The sequence below is a fragment of the Papio anubis genome, chromosome 20 (assembly GCF_008728515.1).
Source record: "Papio anubis isolate 15944 chromosome 20, Panubis1.0, whole genome shotgun sequence".
Lineage (NCBI taxonomy): Eukaryota > Metazoa > Chordata > Mammalia > Primates > Cercopithecidae > Papio > Papio anubis.
Genome location: NC_044995.1, coordinates 1,745,255 through 1,765,787, shown reverse-complemented (window position 1 = coordinate 1,765,787; position 20,533 = coordinate 1,745,255). Strand labels below are relative to the sequence as shown.

At 51.4% G+C, this 20,533-nt stretch overlaps 1 protein-coding gene across 2 annotated transcripts; it reads right to left on the bottom strand.

Annotated features, from left to right (window-relative positions):
* Positions 1-263: 263 nt before the first annotated feature.
* AP2S1 (adaptor related protein complex 2 subunit sigma 1) lies at positions 264-12,818 on the bottom strand. Of its 2 annotated transcripts, XM_003915769.4 has the most exons (6): positions 12,491-12,572; positions 11,966-12,123; positions 7,773-7,922; positions 1,550-1,663; positions 854-913; positions 264-651 (listed from the first exon to the last, which is right to left on the bottom strand). In XM_003915769.4, exons 2-6 carry the CDS (start codon positions 12,014-12,016, stop codon positions 550-552), a joined length of 477 nt encoding a protein of 158 aa, XP_003915818.1. In that variant the 5' UTR covers positions 12,017-12,123; positions 12,491-12,572; the 3' UTR covers positions 264-549. The 2 variants fall into 2 exon arrangements, with proteins under 2 accessions (XP_003915818.1, XP_003915817.1); XM_003915768.2 differs by lacking the exons at positions 11,966-12,123; positions 12,491-12,572 and adding an exon at positions 12,592-12,818.
* Positions 12,819-20,533: the final 7,715 nt, after the last annotated feature.

Genomic DNA, 20,533 nt, shown 5'->3' with positions numbered 1-20,533 from the left:
AGAATGCCTGGGAGAGGGTGAGTGCCATTCAGCACTAGCTGAGGATTGTTATTTTAGTCACAAGTGCCTGGAATCTAAACCTATCACCCCTTCCAGCCTGGGGGCCCTTGGTGGGCAGGAGCAGGTCTGAAGAGCACCCGGGTGTCTCACCTTGCTCAGCACAATGAGGGGTGTTTGTTGACTGACTGACTGATGGACTGAAGGCAGGGCATCCTGGGTATCTGGTTCCCAGGGGAGACAGGCAAGGGCTCCAAGACGGCAAGGCCAGGCAGGACCACAGGTTTATTGGGGGCTCCACGCACACACGCTCATGGCATCACACGACAGCAGCACGGTTACTCGGGACACACACAGTGGCCTCTGCCCACAGCCAGGGCCCAGAGGCAGTGGGGTGCAGTCTCCTCCCTTGCGGCCCAGACCCAGCTGGGTCCCTTCCTCCTGGGCGGCTGAGGGAGGGACTGCTGGGTTGGCGACGGGCCTGGAAAGGGGAAGCGAGCAGGTGAGTCCAGGAGGGGCCGGGGCCGGGGCCGGGGTGGGGCTCGTCTGCCCTCACTCCAGGGACTGTAGCATCAGCAGCTGTTTCAGCACCTTCGTCTGGCTGGTCTCTCGGATTTCGCCGGCCAGGAACATCTCGTCCACGACCGTGTAAACCTGTGTGAGGGGAGACCCTGGGGTGAGAGGAGGCCCTCTGGGATGCTGGCCCGGACCCTGGAAGCTGGGGCTCTGATGCCCCTCGAGCTGGGACACAGACCTCAGCAGAGGCTCTGGGTGGCTAGTGCACCACGGGTCCCCCTCTGTCCCCCTCTGTCCCCCTCCTCCGGGTCCTTCAGCCTCCTCTTCACCAGGAGCCTACCTTGTAGAAATTGAACACCAGGTCCAGTTCACAGACATTGTGGAAATATTCATTTAAGACCTGGGAGAGGAAGGCAGAGATGGTAAGAGATGGGCAGGGAGAGAGCCACACATGCACAGGGATGAGAACAAGGTCATCAGAAAGAGACAGCGAAAAAAAGAGACCAAGGGGGAGGCAGGGGAGAGAGAGAGACAGTGATAGGGAGAGAGGCAAGGACACACACAGAGAGAAACAAAAGCCAAGATCGATGCAAAGAGATGGTAAAAGGTCAGGTGCGGTGGCTCACACCTGTAATCCTAGCACTTTGGGAGGCTAAGGCAGAAGGATCACTTGAGGTTAGGAGTACAAGAGCAGCCTGGTCAACATGGTGAAACCCCATCTCTACTAAAAATACAAAAATTAGCTGGGTATAGTGGCACGCGACTGTAATCCCAGCTACTTAGGAGGCTGAGGCAGGAGAATCACTTTAACCTGGGAGGTGGAGGCTACAATGAGTTAAGATTGCACCACTGCCCTCCAGCCTGGGTGACAGAGCAAGACTCCGTCTCAAAAAAAAAAGAAAGAAAAGAAATGGAGAGAGTCCCAGCCACCGCAGAGGGGAGGACTCAGGAGGGACCAGGGCGGGTTCCCAATCCTCGGGGGTCACTCCAGGACTGCCCGCCTGCCTCCCCACCTCACCTCCCCCTCCTGCCATACCTCCACGAAGTTGTGAATGGCCTCCAGGTAAGCCAGGTTGTTGTCATTGACGTCCACACAGATGCAGAAGTAGAGGCCAGCATAGCGGCGGTAGATGATCTTAAAGTTCCGGAACTGCAGAACAGAGAGGCTGTCAGCAACGCAGCTTGCCGGGACCCAACGTGCCAGATATGGTGGGGCCAAAACATTCAGTCCTTCACTCCACACGTGGTCCCAAGGCCCAGCTCTGCGCCTGGCCCTGTGCTGGGGTCACAGCAGTGACCGAGACAGCCCTAACCCTGCTCGTGGTACAGTGGGGGCAGGCATCCCCAGAGTGGACAGGACTGGGCTGTGAGAACCCAAAGAGGGGGCCTAACTCCCTCTGATCCTGGGGAGTCAGGGGGGGCTTCCTGGAGGAGCAGGTATCGGAGCTGAGACCTGGAGGATAGGCAGGAATGTTCCAAGCAGATAGCAAAAGCCCAGGGCTGGGCGGGAGCCTGACATGTTCAACAGCATCCATGCAACCTTGCCACTCCTTTCTGTGACTTCCTGCTACCTCTGGAGACAGTCACGTTCCTTAGCCTGGAATTAATTAACTCAATTATTTAACAAATACTTCCTGAGCAGCTACTCTATGCCAGGCCTGTGATAGGCAGTGCGGGGAGGAGGGTCACCACTGTCACCAAGACGATCCTGGGTCCTTGTCCTGCCCTCACTGAAATGTGATATATATGGTTAGCATAGTAACACAGATACACACCGTGAACAAATATGCCAGGATCAGGGACACGGATTCTAATTTTATGCATGTGTTAAGTAGATAGAGACAGATACATATATATGCATACTGGGTTGCAAAGTACAATGTCTTTGGCCAAAACCTGAAAATCCCAGTTCAGTTCTATATGTTCTCAATGTGAGGTCCATTACCAAAAAAAAAAAAAAAAATCTCAGCACTCCAGGAGGCCAAGCGAGAGGATCACTTGAGCCCAGGAGTTTCAGGCCAGCTTGGGCGACATGGTGAAACCCCATCTATACAAAAATATAAAAAGTAGCTGGGTATGGTGGCCTGTACCTGTGGTCCCAGCTACTCGGGAGGCTGAGGTGGGAGGATGACCTGAGCCTGGGAGGTCAAGGCTGCTGTGAGCCATGTTCACATCACTGCGATCCAGCCTGGGAGGCAGATACCCTGTCTCAAAAAACTCACAAAAACAGCAGCTGTAGGTCTGGGGTGTGTGTGTGGCGCCACCTGCTGGCAGCTATGAGTGCCAGCATCAGTCCTCGGCTTTTTTTTTGAGTCTTGCTCCGACGCCAGGCTGGAGTGCAGTGGTGGGATCTCGGCACACTGCAATCTCCGCCTCCTGGGTTCAAGCGATTCTCCTACCTCAGTCTCCTAAGTAGCTGGGATTACAGGTGTGCCACCACACCCAGCTAATAGCTTTTTACTCATTTTTTCAGCTCAATCTCTTGTTCATTGCTATATTCCAAGCATGTTTACAGGGATTTTTTGGTTTTTTTTGAGACGGAGTCTCACTCTGTTGCCCAAACCGGAGTGCAGTGGCACGATCTCAGCCCACTGCAACCTCCGCCTCCCAGGTTCAAGTGATTCTCCGATCTCAGCCTCCTGAGTAGCTAGGAATACAGGTGTGCACCACCATGCCTGGCTAATTTTTGTATTTTCAGTAGAGATGAGGTTTCACCATGTTGGCCAGACTGGTCTCCAACTCCTGACCTCAGATGATCCACATGCCTCTGCCTCCCAAAGGGCTGGGATTACAGGCATGAGCCACTGCGCCTGGCCTGAGTCTGTTCTTCTGGTGTGATTACAGAAAGGCCTACATATAACCCACAGGTAAATGACCTGACACTGATCAGCAGTGCTCCTCTCTTCTTGCAATCCAGCTTTTCTGACTCTCACCCTCCTCCGCCTCCAGCTACTGCTCCATCTTTCCAGCCTCCCCTTCCTGTTTTAAATTTCGAGGCTTCTCAGGGATCTGCTGCAGACCCCCGTATCTCCTCCAGCTATATTCTCTCACAGAAGCACATTCTCTCATCCTGCAGGCTGGGGCAGGTGTCCCCTCTGAACACCCCACGTCACTGCCCCACCCCTGCCCTGCCCCGCCCCAGCCTGACCACTGCCAGTCGTCACTGTATGGGGATGGGTCTGTCTCCCCATTGGACTGTGAGGGAAGCTGGAGCTGTCACACTGTGTCCTCCGTGCCGCCCTGCAAAGGGCTGACACAGGATAATGGCCCCCAAAGACGTCCACATCCTAATCCCAGTCCCTGTGAATATGGGACCTTATATGGCAAAAGGGACTCTGCAGTCCCTTAACTTATGATGAAGTTAAGAAGCATGAGATGGGGCGATAATCCCAGATGGTTCAGGCAGGAGCAATGTCATCACAGGGCTGCTAATAAGGGAAAGTGAGAGGCGGGACAGTGCGAGTGAGAGAGAGATTGGAAGATGGCCAGGTGCCCGGCCTCACGCCTATCATCCCAGCACTTTTGGAGGCCAAGGCTTGAGCTCAGGAGTTCAAGGGCAGTCTAGGCAACATATCAGGACCCCATCTCCACAAAACATACAAAAAATTAGTTGGGCGTGGTGGAAGGTACCTGTAGTCCCAGCTACTCAGGAGTCTGAGGTGGGAGGATCCCTTGAGCCTGGGAGGCGGAGGCGGCAGTGAGCTTTGATTGCACCACTGCACTCCAGCCTGGGATACAGAGTGAGACTCTGTCTCAAATAATAATAATAATAACAAGAGGGATAGCCCGCATCTTCCAGCTGCCTACTCCTCCCTTTGATCTTCACTCACAAGTCCCCTCCAGGAAGCCCTCCAGACCCCCAGGCTGGGTCAGGTGCCCTCCCCCAACCAGGCTCCTGGATCCCAGCCCAGGCCACTCTGGTTGTCACTGTCTACGGACACGCTTGTGTTCCCTCCTGGGCTGTGAGTCCCAAGAAGGCAGCACAAGGCTGTCTCAGTGGCCGCTGTGAACCCAGTACTGGGCTGATCACGAGGAGGCATGCAGAAACATTGGGTGAACACATGCACAAAGGAACAGTGGAATGAATGGGCAGGCCTGGATCCTGGAGGCACGGAGGAACTCAAGAGCTGAGCGTCAGCCTCCTCTGTCACATTCTCATCTGCCCAGCCCGCCTTTCTGGCTGCTCCTGTATCACTGGGCCTCACTGACCCTTCCTGGGCCCCAGCCCTCAGCACAGGACCGGCCACTACCCCAGCAGCAAGGCGCCCACACAGCCAGAGCACCCGACACCCAGTTCCTCTCCCCCTTCCCACCTGCTGCTCTTGTGAGAACACCAGTGACCTCCTCCTGGAGAGGCAGATCCAACCCTTTCCCCCTCCGGGCTTCTGGGACACCCAGTCTCTTGGTTCTCCTCTCCCTCCTCGTCTCCCTGACTGCAGATGTGGCCCTCTGGTGCTCTCCTCAGTCTATCCTCACTTCCCTGGTGAGTTCCTTGGCCTCGGTGTCCCTCTTCGTGCAGAAATGCTGTTTCCATATCCTACTCAGCTCTCTCCAAGAACCCTGACTCGTCACTTCTTCCTGGACATCTCTGCTGGGATGTGGACGATACTCGGGGCCTGACCCCCAACACCTCCCTCCTGATCTTCACCTCCACCTGCCCTTCCCATCTGCCCATCTCAGATAATGACAGCTCCATCCTACCCAGGGGCTCAAGTGGGAAACCTAACTGTCGCCCTGGCTCTGCCTTCTCTCACATTCCATGTCCGGGTTCTTGGCCATTCAGCTGGGTCCACCTCCAAAACGCTCCTGGCCACCCCGACGGCTTCCATGCTGGTCCAGTCACCAGCATCCCCCACCTGGACGACTGTAGCCACCTCTCTCCGAGCAGTCTCCTGCTCTGCTCTTGCCCTATAGGGCAGCCTCAAGTTGGCCCATGGCCCTGCTCTGCTCAAAAACCTCCGTGGTTCAAGACCAGCCTGGACAACATAGCAAGACTGCATCTCTACAAAAAATTTAAAAATTAGCCAGGCATGGTTGCTCATGGTTGCAATCCTAGCACTTTGGAAAGCCACAGTGGGCGGACTGCTTGAGCTCAGGAGTTCGAGACCAGCCTGGGCAACATGGAGAAACCCCGTCTTTACCAAAAGTATAAAAACTAGCAGGGCGTTGGTGGCACATGCCAATGGTCCCAGCTACTCAGGAGGCTGAGGTGGGAGAATTGCTTGAGCCCGAGAGGCGGAGGTTGCAGTGAGCTGAGATCGCGCCACTGCACTCCAGCCTAGGTGACAGAGTGAGAACCCATCTCAAAAGAAAAAAAAAAATTTAAAATTAGATGGGCATGGAGGTGCATGCCTGTAGTCCCAGCCACTTGGAAAGCTGAGGCAGGAGGCTTGCTTGAGCCTGGGAGGGTAGAGTGAGCTGTAATTGTACCACTGTACTCCAGCCTGGGAGACAGAGCAAGATCGTGTCACTAAAAAACACCAAAAAACAAAATCAACCTTTCTACGGCTCCCATCTGACTCAGAGTAAGAGCCCAAGTCTTCCCTGCAACCCTGCACCAACAGATTACCCTGTTATCTTCTCTCTTTCATCTCTTCCCCTTCCTCGCTGGCATTCCTGCTATCCCTGGAACGCCCTAAGCATTCTCCTGCCTCGGGGACTTTGTACTTGCTGTTCCCTTGGCTTGAAATGTTCCTCTCAGACGCTGGTTCCTTCCTCCCTCTTAAGTCCTTCAGGTCTTGGCCCAGTGTCACCTTTTCAGCAATGCCATCCTGACCAAACCATTGAAATCTGCACCCGGGCTGGGCGCAGTGGCTCATGCCTGTAATCCCAGCACTTTGGGAGGCCGAGGCAGGCAGGTCACTTGAGCTCAAGAGTTTGAGACCAGCCTGGGCAACATGGTGAGACCCTGTTGCTACCAAAAATACCAATATTAGCTGGGCTTGGTAGAGCACAAGCCTGTAGTCCCAGCTACTCAAGAGGCTGAGGTGGGAGGACGGCTTAAACCCAGGAAGTTAAGGCCGCTGTGAGCCATGTTCGTGCCACTGCACTGCCGCCTGGGTGATAGAATGAGTTCCTGTTTCAAAAAAATTTTTTTTAAAGAGGGCTGGGCGCAGTGGCTCACACCTGTAATCCCAGCACTTTGGGAGGCCAAGGTGGGTGGATCACTTGAGATCAGGAGTTCAAGACCTGCCTGGCCAACATGGTGAAACTCCATCTCTACTAAAAATACAAAAATTAGCAGGGCGTGGTGGCGAGCACCTGTAATCCCAGCTACTAGGGAGGCTGAGGCAGAGAATAGCTTGAACCCTAGAGGAGATTGCAGTGAGCCAAGATTGCCTCCATTGCACTCTCCAGCCTGGGTGACTGAGACAGACTCCGTCTCAAAAAAAAAAAAAAGGCCAGGCACAGTGGCTCATGCCTGTAATCCCGGCACTTTGGGAGGCCGAGGAGGGTGGATCACGAGGTCAGGAATTCGAGACCAGCCTGGCCAATATGGTGAAACCCCGTCTCTACTAAAAATACAAAATTAGCCGGGTGTGATGGCGTGCACCTGTAATTCCAGCTACTTGGAAGTAGGCAGAAGAATTGCTTGAACCTGGGAGGTGGAGGTTGCAGTGAGCTGAGATCACACCACTGTATTCCAGCCTGGACAACAGTGTGAGACTCTGTCTCAAAAAAAAATTAATTAATTAATAAATAAAATAACATGAAATAAAAAATAAAGATGAGGTCTTGCTACATTGCCCAGGCTGGTCTTGAACACCTGGGCTCAAGCGATCCTCCCACCTCAGCTTCCCAAAGTGCTGGAATTACAGGCATGAGCCACTGCACCTGGCCTATTCTCTCTACTTTTCTGTGTTTGAACATTCTATAGGAAGTCTGAAAAAAAGGCACCAGCAAAAAAAAAAAATTATTTGGCACAAAAAAAAAAATTCTTTTTTAATCTTAGGTAAAAAAAATTAATAATAATAGTGCAAAACAAAAAGGCAAAATATTAATACTGATTAAATTTGGGTAGTAGGTATATGAATCTCCAATACACTTTTCTTTCATTGTACTAATCTATATGTTTATGATTTTTCACAATGAAGAGTACAAAGGAAGGGAAGAAGCAAGCAAGCTCAAAGCAGGTTGAGTGAATGAATATAGGATGGATAGAGGGTCCAAGGGGTTCTTGCAACTAGAGGCTGGGCAGGGAGTGGGGAAGTAGGGCATGAGGAAGCAGCGGGGTGCAGGAGGCATGAAACAGGCATCACCTCCACAAAGTTGGTGTGTTTGGCGTCTCGGACGGTGACCACGGCGTGCACCTCCTCAATCAGCTTCTGTTTCTCATCATCATCAAACTGCATGTACCACTTGGCCAGGCGCGTCTTGCCTGCCCGGTTCTGGATGAGGATAAAGCGGATCTGGGGAGAGCAGGAGGAGAAGGAGGAAGTGAGAGAGGCAGGGAGGGCAGGTGGGCGCTGCCCAACGACCCCACCCGTCCACCCGGAGGAGAGATAGGGCTCAGGGCCTCCCTGCTGCCTGACTTCCAGGAGTCTCGGCTGCTCCCCAGACCCAAGCCAGGCCAGCCTGGCCACATGCTCCATCCCTGGTCCCTCCAGCACCCCTGTGAAGTGACTTCCCTTCCACAAGTCAACTCTGGAGTCAGCTCCAGGGCCCCGAGTCCCAGGCTCCACCACCTCTTGTCTCTCTCCCTCTTTTTTTTTGTAGAGATGGAGTCTTGCTATGTTGCCCTGGCTGGTCTCAAACTCCTGGGCTCAAGCAATTCTCCCACGTCAGCCTCCCAAAGTGCTAGGATTACAGGCATGAGCCACCGTGCCCAGCCTTGTCTGCCTCTCTAGGCCTCAGTTTCCTCACCAGCAAAACAAGTCTCCCAAGAAGATTCATCTCGCCAGGGTGGTTTTTCATTATTGTTTTTTGTTATTTTTAAATGTTTAGTGTTTCGTTCTGTCAGCCAGGCTGGAGTGCAATGGTGCAATCTTGGCTCACTGTAACCTCCACCTCCTGGGTTGAAGCAATTCTCCTGCCTCAGTGTCCTGAGTAGCTGGGATTACCGGCACCTGCCACCACACCTGGCTAATTTTTGTATTTTTGGTAGAGACGGGGTTTCACCATGTTGGCCAGGCTAGTCTCGAACTCCTGACCTCAGGTGATCCACCCGCCTCTGCCTCCCGAAGTGTGGGGTTATAGGCATGGGCCACCATGCCCAGCCAACCAGGGTTTTTTTAAAGGTTAAAAAAAAGTTTATAAACTTAGTCCAGTGGCTAGGAGGTGGTAGATACTCAAATGTTTGAGGTTCAGACTCCTTTGGGCTAAGTCTCAGCTCTGCCACTTCTTTTTTCCTCTTTGCTTACTAACTTTTTATAAAATTGAAATGTAATTCACACATTATAAAATCCATCCACTTAAAATGTAGACAGTTAAAATGGGTTTTGGTATATTCTCTTAGTATATATTCACAGTTGTGTAAAAATCACCACTATCTTTTTTTTTTTTTTTTTTTTTTGAGACAGAGTCTCACTGTCGCCCAGGCTGGAGTGCAGTGGTGTGATCCTGCCTCACTGCAACCTCCACCTCCTGGGTTCAGGCGACTCTCCTGCCTCAGCCTCCCAAGTAGCTGGGACTGCAGGTGCCCACCACCACGCCCAGCTAATTTTTTGCATTTTCAGTAGAGACGGGGTTTCACCACGTTGTCCAGGCTGGTCTTGAACTCCTGGCTTCAAGTGATCCACCACCTCAGCTTCCCAAAGTGCTGGGTCAGGTGTGAGCCACCGCACCCCACCTAATATTACCACTATCTAATTTATTATCTAATTCCAGAACATTTTCATCATCTCCCCCGAAAACCTCCCCACCCATCAGCAGTCACTGTCCGTCCCCCCAGCGCCTGGCAGCCACGAGTCTCCTTTTGTCTCTGTGGATGTGTCTGTTCTGGACATTGCATGTGAGTGGAATCGTGCACTCTGTGGCTTTCGTGTCTGGCTTCCTTCACTCAGCGTGACGTTTTCCAGGCTCATCTGTGGGGTGGCAAATGGCAGAGCTGCGTTCCTTTCCATGACTGAGTGTTCCTCTGTTGGATGGATAAGGCCGCACTTCGGACATCTGGGTTGTTTCTGCTTTGGGGCTATTATGAATAATATTGCTATGAACTTTCGTGTGTGAGTGTTTGTGTGGATGTATCATTTCTCTTGGGTATCTACCTAGGCGTGAGATTGCTGGGTCATAGGCTAACGCTATGTTTAACTTTCTCAGGAATTGCTAAACTGTTTTCCAAAGCGTCTGTCACTTTCATGACTTGACTTTGGTGCCACTTTGGTGCCTGACTTTACTGTGAGGAGTAGAGGATATTCCTGGCTGGCCACGGTGGCTCACGCCTGTAATCCCAGCACTTTGGGAGGCCGAGGCGGGCAGATTACTTGAGGTCAGGAGTTCGAGACCAGCCTGGCCAACATGGAGAAACCCATCTGTACTAAAAATACAAAAATTAGCCAGGTGTGATGCGGGGGGGTGGCTGCAATCCCAGCTACTCAGGAGGCTGAGGCATGAGAATCGCTTGAAACCAGGAGGCAGAGGTTGCAGTAAGCTGAGATTGCGCCATTGCACTCCAGCCTGGGCGACAGAGCGAGACGCTGTCTCAAAAAAACAAAAACGTAGAAGTGTAGTACAGTGACTGGTACGTACTAAATGTTATATAAGTACCAGCTCTTAACAGCATTATATTTTCCATTATGTGATTTTCAGAAAATCATGGCCCAAGCTTAATCCGCTAGAAGCTCTGGGTCCACTTCTGTCTGAGACAGGCATGCTTATGCCCATTTTATAGATGAGGAAACTGAGATTCAAGGAAAAGAAGTCTCACAGCCAGAAAGCAGAGGTGGGAGTCCAAAGGCTTTGCTCTGAACCCTCTGACCCCAACTTGTGGTAGCCTTCTGTCTTAGGAAAGAGAGCCCTCTAGTCCTGTCTTTTTCTTTCTTTCTTTTTTTTTTTTTTTGAGACAGAGTCTCACTCTGTCGCCTAGGCTAGAGTGCAATGGCACTGTCTCAGCTCACTGCAACCTCAGCCTCCCAGGTTCAAGCGATTCTCCTGCCTCAGCCTCCTAAGTACCTGGGATTACAGGCGCATGCCACCATGCCCGGCTAATTTTTGTATTTTTAGTAGAGATGGGGTTTCACTATGTTGGTCAGGCTGGTCTCGAACTCCTGACTTTGTGATCTGCCCACCTCAGCCTCCTAAAATGCTGGGATTACAGGCATGAGCCACTGTGCCCGGCCTTTTCTCTTTTCTTTCTTTCTTTTTTTTTTTTTGAGACAGAGTCTCACTCTGTTGCCTAGGCAGTGGCACAGTCTTGGCTCACTGCAGCCTCTGCCTCCCGGGTTCAAGCGATCCTCCTGCCTCAGCCTCCCAAGTAGCTGGGATTACAGGCGTCCACTACCATGCCTGGCTAATTTTTGTATTTCTAGTAGAGACGGAGGTCTCACCATGTTGACCAGGCTGGTCTCAAACTCTTGACCTCATGTGACCAGCCTGCCTCAGCCTCCCAAAGTGCTGGGATTACAGGCATGAGTCACTGCCCCAGCCTGAGAGTCTTCTCTTAGGAAACAGTCCACTCTCTTTCCTAAGCCTCATTCTCCACACACTCTATCCTCCCTCCCCCAACCAACCAAACTGGACTGCAACAGGATGTTACACTCTCCTTCCAAGAACTCCTTCTGCTGAGCCAGGGAAAACCACTTCCTAGCAGGGGAGGGGTCCCGGGCAGGAAGGGATGTTGGGGGACCTACACCAGGCAGCCACAGCCTGGGAGCCAAGCCCGAGACATATGCACAGAGTTAGGAGAACTAGAAGCAAACCCACAGAGTTGACAAAACGCTCTGCCTCTTGCTCCCAAATTCCCTTGTATACCTCTCCCTGTTTTCTTCCCAATCGGAATCTCAAGTCCCCTCCGTCCTGAATCCCTGCATCCTCACGCCTCTGCCGTCCCTCCTAGATGCCCCCCAACCTTCCCTGTCTCCAATCCCCCTTATCTGGAGTTGTTCCCTTTTGACCTCCACTTTCTCGGTCTTAGTTCCCCTCCTTGGGGCCTCAATGGGCTTTTTATTGGTGACATCCCTTGTCCCACTCCCAGGTTTTCTCCCTTCTTCAAAAGGTCACATTTTGCCTCCAAGGACCCTGTTCCTGGAGGAGACTCCGCCCCGACTCTGACACCCTTTCCCATTCGTTTTCTTTCCCAACTTCCAGCCCGAGGAACCCTTTCCTAGATCCAAAGCCCCAACCTGGGGGATAGGGGCACTCCTAAATCCAATGTTCAGTCTTTGCCCCAACAAAGATTCCTCCCCAGATCTCACACTTTCAAGCCTACTCCCCACCCCACAAGATCTCTCTTTTTGGAAAGACCTATTCAATTGCTATTCAATTGCTCCCCATTCATTCCGAGTGTCTATCTTACCTCCAGGCCCTCTCTCCTTTTACAGAGCTCTCCCAGACGCTTAAGTCTCATTCCCTACAGTTGCCTCCTTTTGGTTTCCTGTGCCAGGTCTCTTCTCCTTGAGATGATCCCTCTCTCATAGGCAGTCTCCTGCCCCTGTTTCAACATCCCCTCTCCACCTGCAATCAGATCCTTGTCTCTAGAGACTCCACCCACCAAGAAAACCTCCCTCCCCTTTTCCAAGGTCTCGCGTTCTTGTCCCAGCGCTCCCGCCACACTTCCAGAGCGCCTTCCTCTTTGGGACGCCCCCTCCCCACCTCCAATGCCTTCTCGCTACCCCCAAGATTGTGTCTCACGAGTTTCCTCCCGTTTCAAAGCTTCCAACTATCTACAATGTCTCCCACCTGCACGGCCCTTTCCCCTTGGAACACCACCCCAATGCCCGTCGCCGCGAGACCCCTGGTAACCCCCGCGCGCAGAATCACCGCCCTGTGCCCTCCTTCCCGGCCCTGGCCCCAATCCCCGGAGCCCGCGCCCGACCCAGACCATCCGCAGCAGAGAAGGGGCTTGTCAGCGCCCGATCGAGCCTCGGCTATTTACGCGTGGACCCCCCTCCGCCAGTCCCAGGCGTAGCGAGCCCCCGTTACCATGGCGACCCCCTTCCGGACCCCAGCGGCCCCGGTCCCGCGGCGACTGGGCAGCTCCGGCTCAGGGTGCAGTTGTAGGGCCCAGAGCTAGAGCGGACTTCCGGTAGAAAAACCCGCCTTCCCTCTCGCGCACAGACCCCTGGGAGTTGTAGTTTCACCAATGGGGCCAGCCTGGGTGAAGATGGGTGAAGAGTCACAGCCAGTCCTTTTCCTACCAAACGAGTCAGATTCCAAGTGCATGCTGGGATTTGTGGACAAACATCTTTACAGAGGACTACAGTTCCCAAGATGCTGAAGAACCAGCGGTGCAGGCGTTGCATTCAGGGAAATGTAGTTCTCTTAGGCACCCCCCCCCCCCCCCGCCCCAACCCCAGAGAGAAGGGCATGCTGGGAATAGTAGTTTTAGATTTTGAAAAACTGTCCTGGGGAGCTAGAAAATGTCTTTCCATTCCTCATTCAGTGATTTCTTCAATTTTTTTTTTAAATAGAGACGGGTCTAGATATATTGCCTAGGTTGATCTCGAACTCAGTTCAAGCGACCCTCAGCCTCCCAAATCACCAAGATTACAGGCATGAGCCACCACCACACCAAGCCAGTGCTTTGCTTAAAACATGTTGCATGTGTCTCTCGGGAGACAACAGTTTAAGAGCATGCATTTGAACCGGCCGGGCGCGGTGGCTCACCCCTGTAATCCCAGCAGTTTGGGAGTCCGAGGCGGGCGGATCACTTGGTCGGGAGTTCGAGAGACCAACCTGACCAGCATGGTGAAACCCCCATCTCTATTAAAAATACAAAAAATTAGCCGGGCATGGTGGTGCGCACCTACAATCCCAGCTACTCAGGAGGCTGAGGCAGGAGAATCACTTGAATTCAGGAGGCAGAGGTTGCAGTGAGCCCAGATCTCACCACTGCACCCCAGCTTGGGCAATAAAGACTCCAAAAAAAAAAAAAAAAAAATCTCTAGGTTGGCCGGGGTGTGGTGGCTCACGCCTGTAATCTCAGCACTTTGAGAGGCTAAGGTGGGTGGATCACCTGAGGTCAGGAGTTCGAGACCAGTGTGGCCAAAATGGTGAAACCCTGTTTCCACTAAAAATACAAAAATTAGCTGGGTGTGATGGAAGGTGCCTGTAATCCCAGCTACTCAGGAAACTGAGGCAGGAGAATTGCTTGAACCCGGGAGGCAAAGGTTGCAGTGAGCCAAGATCATACCATTACACTCTAGCTGGAGTGACAAGAGCAAAACTCTGTCAAAAAAAAAAAAAGCAAAAACTCCAGGTCAGCAGTTAGTTTAGTTTTTTTGGTGTGTTTTGCTTTTGTCTTTGTTTTTTTCCTGAAAGAGGGTCTCCCTTGGTCACCCAGGCTGTAGTACAGCGGCATGATCTCAGCTCACTGCAGCCTCAACCTGCTGGGCCCAAGCGATCCCCCGGCTTCAGCCTCCCGAGTTGCTGAGACTACATACACATGCCGTCACACCTGGCTATTTTTTGGTACCTTTTGTAGAGACAGGTTCTTGCTATGTTGCCTAGGCTGCTCTTGAACTCCTGAGTTCAAGCGATCCTTCCTCTTCCACCTCTCAAAGTATTGAGATTACAGGCATGAGTCACCATGCCCAACCTAGTTTGGTTTTTTAAAATGGCCTTTATTACATTTTAAAAATTATTTCATTTGTCCTATGAGTATGTAGTGTATGTTTGTCTAGATCTCTCATTAGGTAGTGAGTTGTTGAGGGCAGGGACCCTGTCTGATAAACTGTATCTTCATTACCTAGAACATGATGACAGATGGTAAGCAGTCAATAAAGTTATTACTATTAGTACTGAGGGGAGATTGGCCCTAATAAGAACAAAGCAGGCCAGGCGTGGTGGCTCACTCCAGTAATCCCAGCACTTTGGGAGGCCAAGACGGGCAGATAACCTGAGGTCAGGAGTTCGAGACCAGCCTGTCCAACATGGCGAAACAGCATCTCTACTAAAAATACAAAAATTGGCCAGGCTTGGTAGCACATGCCTGTAGTACCAGCTACTCGGGAGGCTGAGGCAAGAGAAGTGCTTGAACCCTGGAGGTGGAGGTTGTGGTGAGCCGAGATTTTGCCACTGCACTCCAGCCTGGGGGACAGAGAGAGACTCTGTTTCAAAAAAAAAAAAAAAAATTAATTAAATAAATAAAATAGAGTGTATTATGGAATTATGTAAATTTAAGGTATAGTACTGGCAGAATTACCAACACATTGTTGTTGAATATTACAGGGGCAAAAAGAGGCCAGAGATCATTTCTGTCTTATGTACTTTTTTGTCTCCAACAGGGTTGATACTAGGATGACATAAGCAAAGTGTCCAGCTTGCAAAATTTTAAAAGGACCTCACTCTTACATGCCAATTCCTCTCTTACACAGGACTGAGAACATGTGCCTCATTCAATTTTGTGCCCTCGCCTCCCCTTAGTCCCAGTCCTGATCTCCAGTGCTCAACTTCATACTTGGCACAAGTCTGGTGTTCAATAAACATTTGTTGAATGAATGAATGCATTTGCAGCAAGAAAACAGACACAGCCCCCACCCTCACAGCATTCACAGTATAACAGGAAAAATGGACTTAAATGACATAACACAAATAAATGTTAAGGCCAGGCGCAGTGGTCATCCCTGTAATCCCAGCACTTTGGGAGGCTGAGGTGGGTGGATCACCTGAGGTTGGGAGTTCAAGAGCAGTCTGGCCAACATGGTGAAACCCCATCTCTACTAAAAGTACAAAAATTAGCTGGGCATGGTAGCTTGTGACTGTACTCCCAGCTACTTGGGAGGCTGAGGCACGAGAATCACTTGAACCCGGGAGGTAGAAGTTGTTGTGAGCTGAGAGTGTGCCACTTCACTCCAGCCTGGGCAACAGAGTGAAATTCTGTCTCAAAAGAAAATAAAAAAAGGCCGGGCACGGTGGCTCATGCCTGTAATCCCAGCACTTTTGGAGGCCAAGGTGGTCAAATCACCAAAGGTCAGGAGTTTAAGACCAGCCTGGCCAACATGATGAAACCCTGTCTCTACTAAAAATACTTTTTAAAAAATTAGCCGGGTATGGTGGCAGGTGCCTGTAATTCCAGCTACTCGGGAGACTGAGGCAGGAGAATCACTTGAACCCAGGAGGCGGAGGTTGCAGTGAACCGAGATCATGCCATCGCTCTCCAGTCGGGGGCGACAAGAGCAAGACTTTGTCTCCAAAAAATTAAAAAAATAAATAAATAAATAAAAGAAGGCCAGGGGCGGTGGCTCACACCCATAATCCCAGCACTTTGAAAGGCAGAGACGGGTGGATCACCTGAGGTGAGGAGTTCGAGACCAGCTTGATCAATATGGTAAAACTCCATCTCTACTAAAAATACAAAAATTAGCCAGGCATAGTGGTGTGCAACTGTAGTCCCAGCTACTAGGAAGGCAGAACAGGAGAACTGCTTGAACCCAGGAGGCAGAGGTTGCAGTGAGCCAAGACCGCACCATGGCACTCCAGCCTGGGCTATGAAGCGAGACTCCATCTAAAAAAAAAAAAAAAAAAGAGAGATATTAGCCAGTGCTACAGTCACGAGAACACTATCTTTTTTTTCTTTTTTTCTGTTCTGAGACAGTGTCTTGCACTATAAGCCATACTGGCATGCAGTGGTGCAATCACAGCTCACTGCAGCTTCAACCTCCAGGGCTTAAACAATCCTCCCACCTCAGCCTTCTGAGTAGTGGGAACTACAGGCACGCACCACCATGCCCAGCTAATTTTTAAATTTTTTGGAAAGAAGTCTTGCTACATTTTCCAGGCTGGCATGTAAACGCTTGACTGGAGCTGAAGCACCTGTGTTCCAGGTGGCTCGCTCCTGCGGTTGGTAAACGAATGCTGGCTATTGGCCAGAGGTCTCAGTTGCTCTCCACGTGGATCTGTCCACAAGGACATATGAATGTCCTCACATGGCAGCTGTTTTCCCAAAGAATGAGTGATCTAAGAAAGAGCATGGTGGAAGCTGCTATGTCTTTTATGACCTTGCCTCAGATCTTTTATGACACTGTCATTTCCACAACGTTCTATTGGTACCTAATCAGCCCTGTCCAATGCAGGAGGCAATGCAAATACCAGGTGAGACTCACTGGGGTCCATCGTGGAGGCTGGCTGCCACAGCTGCTCATAATGGGTAGCTAGCCAAGTTGAAGAGTTAGTGACAGCTTCCTAGACAGGGTGACATTTGAGCTGAGATCACAAGGACGAGTGGAGCCGGGCATGGTGGTGCATGCCTGTAATCCCAGCTACTCAGGAGGCAGGAGAATCACTTGAACCTGGGAGATGGAGGTTGCAGTGAGCCAAGATCGTGCCACTGCACTCCAGCCTGGGCAACGGAGTAAGACTCTGTCTCGGAAAAAAAACCCAAAAAAAAAAAAAAAAAAAAACAAGCGCAGCGGCTCATGCCTCTAATCCCAGCACTTTGAGAGGCCAAGGTGGGCGGATCACTTGAGGTCAGGAGTTTGACACCAGCCTGGACAACATGGTGAAAGCCCATCTCTACTAAAAATACAAAAATTAGCTGGGCGTGGTGGTGTGCGCCTGTAATCCCAGTTACTTGGGAGGCTGAGGCAGGAGAATCGCTTGAACCTAGGAAGCAGAGGTTGCCGACAGCCGAGATGGCGCCACTGCACTCCAGCCTCTGTGACAGAGTAAGCTTCCTTTTCAAAAAAAAAAAAAAAAGGAGTGGAAATTAACCAAGCAAGGATTACGGATTAGTGTCCAGGATGGGGCAGAGTGCTGGACAGAAGAACACAGGTAGGGAGAAGATCAAAACAACTTTGTCTCTACCCTGAGGAGTCTCATGGCTTGAGTGGTTTCGAGTCTGTTTGGGGCTACGTGGCACAGACATAGAAAAGATAAGTCCTGAAAGAACAATTATTTATTTATTTATTTTGCTAGACAGGGTCTGGAACTCCTCCTGGCCTCAAGTGATCCTCCTCCGTTAGCCTCCTAATGTGCTGGAATTACAGTGGCGAGTCAGCGCGCCCGGCCTCAACTTTAAACGTTTATTAAAATAGAGAGGTTGTGGCGGGGCGTGGTGGCTCACGCCCGTCATCCTAGCACTTTGGGAGGCCGGGGCAGGTGGATTGCCTGAGCTCAAGAGTTTGAGACCACCCTAGGCAATATGACAAAACCCCGTCTCTAATAAACATACAAAAAATCAGCCAGGCGTGGTGGCGCGCGCCTGTAGTCCCAGCTGTTTGGGAGGCTGAGGCACGAGAATCGCTTGAATCCGGGAGGCAGAGGTTGCAGTGAGCGGAGATCACACTACTGCACTACAGTCTGGGTGACAGAGAGAGACTGTCTCAAGAAAAAAACAAAAACAAAAAACAGAGAGGTTGGCTGGTCGCGGTGGCTCACTCCTGTAATCCCAGCACTTTGGGAGGCCGAGGTGAGCGGATTACTTCAGTCCAGGAGTTCGAGACCAGCCGGGGCAACATGGCGAGGCCCTGTCTCTACAAAAAATATAAAAATTAGCCGGGTGCACTGGCACACGCCTATAGTCCCAGATACTGTGCAGGCTGAGGTGGGAGGATCCCTTCAGCCGGGAAGGAGGAGCTTGCAGTAAGCTGTGATTGCAGCACTGCGCTCCAGCCTGGGCGACGGAGCTTGTCTCACATTTTTTTTTTTTAAATATAGATGTTTATTATGCATTCATGCAGTAGATATTTAGTGCGTATCTACTAAGCAAGGGGCCCAGGCACTGCGATTCCGCGGTGAATCCGAGCATCCCCGCCTCCTGTTCCTGCCTCGTGATTGGCTGCTCTTGAACCAATGGCTGAAGAGTCCACCGCTCCGCCAGCCCCGCGGCGTTCTCCGGCTGCAGCTCCCCCGGTTCGGTTTGCAGGCGGCGCTGTGGACCCACTGACTCCTCCGTCACACGCAGACCTGGTCCCCACCCTCTCTGTTTCTTCAGACTCTCAGAAATGAAGACAGTGTATACCCCAGCGTCCCACCCTCTTTACAAAATCCTTTTGTGCATTTTTCTGCCTGTGCAGGTTTCCAATGCAGGTCCGGAATCCCACGCCCGCCTCTTATCAACCAACCCCGACGGCTCTCCCGTTGATGTGACCTCCAGACATTCGGGCCCCTAGGGCGATGCTTGGGAAATCTTGACAGCTACCCAAGCCGGCAGTCGGCACTTCTCTGTGTCGGTTAATTGTTTACTCGTTTGTTTATTTATCCTGGAGTGGAGGCTAGCCGGGTGCGCGGAGGCGGCTGCCCCCAGGGAAGCCCGCTTCCTGTGGTTGACTTGCTCAACTACCGTCCGCCCTCTTGCGCACTGGAAAAAATTGCAGAGCTGGGAATGCACCCCTTGATGGTTCCGTTCATGCAGTAAAACAATGCCTGGGCCCCTGCCTTGTGCCTGGATCCGTGCTAGAGATGTCTACGATGACTGAGACAGCCCTGGCCCTGCCCTCAGGGGCCTCGCAGTCCGATGGGAAAGACCTATCACCAGATATGGACCACCCAAGGTGGCCAGGGCTTGGCCGGGAGACCTAAAGGGACTGTGGGAGCCTGGAAGAAGCAGCTGACCCAGCCTGTGGCATCAGAGAAGGCCTCCTGGAAGAGGGGACATCTGAGCTAGCATCTCAAAGAAGGCTAGAAGGACAACGACTTTGTCTCTGGCTACCATGTCCCCAGTGCCTACCACCCCCTTGTTTAGCATTGGATTCTTTTTTTTTTTTTTTTTGAGACGGAGTCTCCTCCTTTCATCCAGGCTGGAGTGCAGTGGTGCGATCTTGGCTCTTCCGGGTTCAAGTGATTCTCCTGCTTCAGCCTTCCAAGTAGTTGGGATTACAGGCGTGCACCACTATGCCTGGATGATTTTTGTATTTTTTTGTAGAGACAGGGTTTCGCCATGTTGTCCAGGCTGGTTTCAAACTCCTGGTCTCAAGCAATCCACCCACCTCAGCCTTCCAAAGTGCTGGGATTACAGGCCTGAGCTACTGCGCCTGGCTGACTCGTTCATTTTTATTTATTAACAAGTTTTAATTGTGGGCCATTTGCCAGACTTTGGAACTAGCCAGAGTCCCCTGCCATCAGAGGGCTCACACACAAAATGGTGATATCAACACAGAACTTCATTTAATCTTTTTAGAGACAGGGTCTGGCCCTGTGGCCCAGGCTGGAGTGCAGTGGCACAATCATAGCTCACTGAAGGCTTGAACTCCTGGACTCAAGTGATCTTTCTTCCTCAGTCTCCCAAAGTGCTGGGATCCAACACAGAACTGCAAACCCTGAACCCTGAAGAAATGTTATGTGTAGTAACGTGACCCAGCTGTCTGGGTTTATATCTCAAACCTGCTACTTACTAGCTGTGTAACCTTTCTGTACCTTATAACTTACTCATAAGGTTGTGAGGATTCAGTGAGTTAATGGGTCTAAAGTGCTTTTAAACTGCTGCCTGGCATGTCCAGGTATGGTGGCTCATGCCTGTAAACTCAGCGTTTTGGGAGGCTGAGGCAGGAGGCTTGCTTGAGGTCAGGAGTTTGAGACCACCCTGGGCAACACAGCAAGATTCCATCTCCACCAAAAGATAAAAAAAAACTGACCAAGTGTCATGGTGAGGTCATGTAGTTCCAGTTGCTCAGGAGGATTGCTTGAGTCCAGGAAGTTGAGGCTGCAGTGAGCCCTGATTGTTCCACTGCACTCCAGCCTGGGCAACAGAGCAAGACCCTGTCTCAAAAAAAAAAAAAAATCCACAAAAAAAACAAATAAAAAGAATGTTGACTAGCCTGGCCAACATAGTGAAACCCCATCTCTATTAAAAATACAAAAATTTGCCAGGTGTGGTGGCAGGCAACTGTAGTCCTAGCTACTTGGGAGGCTGAGGCAGGAGAATCGCTTGAACCTGTGAGGTGCAGGTTGCAGTGAGCCGAGACCACGGCATTGCACTCCAGCCTGG

What these genes read in the sequence shown, in the direction of transcription:
- AP2S1 (XM_003915769.4), bottom strand. Translation starts at nt 12,016, where the DNA reads ATGAGACTTAAGCGTCTGGGAGAGCTCTGTAAAAGGAGAGAGGGCCTG. An exon ending in AAAGGAGAGAGGGCCTGGAG is followed by an intron (nt 7,923 to 11,965) that starts GTAAGATAGACA and finishes TGCTCTCCCCAG; the next exon opens with ATCCGCTTTATCCTCATCCA. An exon ending in TGGTGTTCAATTTCTACAAG is followed by an intron (nt 652 to 853) that starts GTAGGCTCCTGG and finishes CCCCTCACACAG; the next exon opens with GTTTACACGGTCGTGGACGA.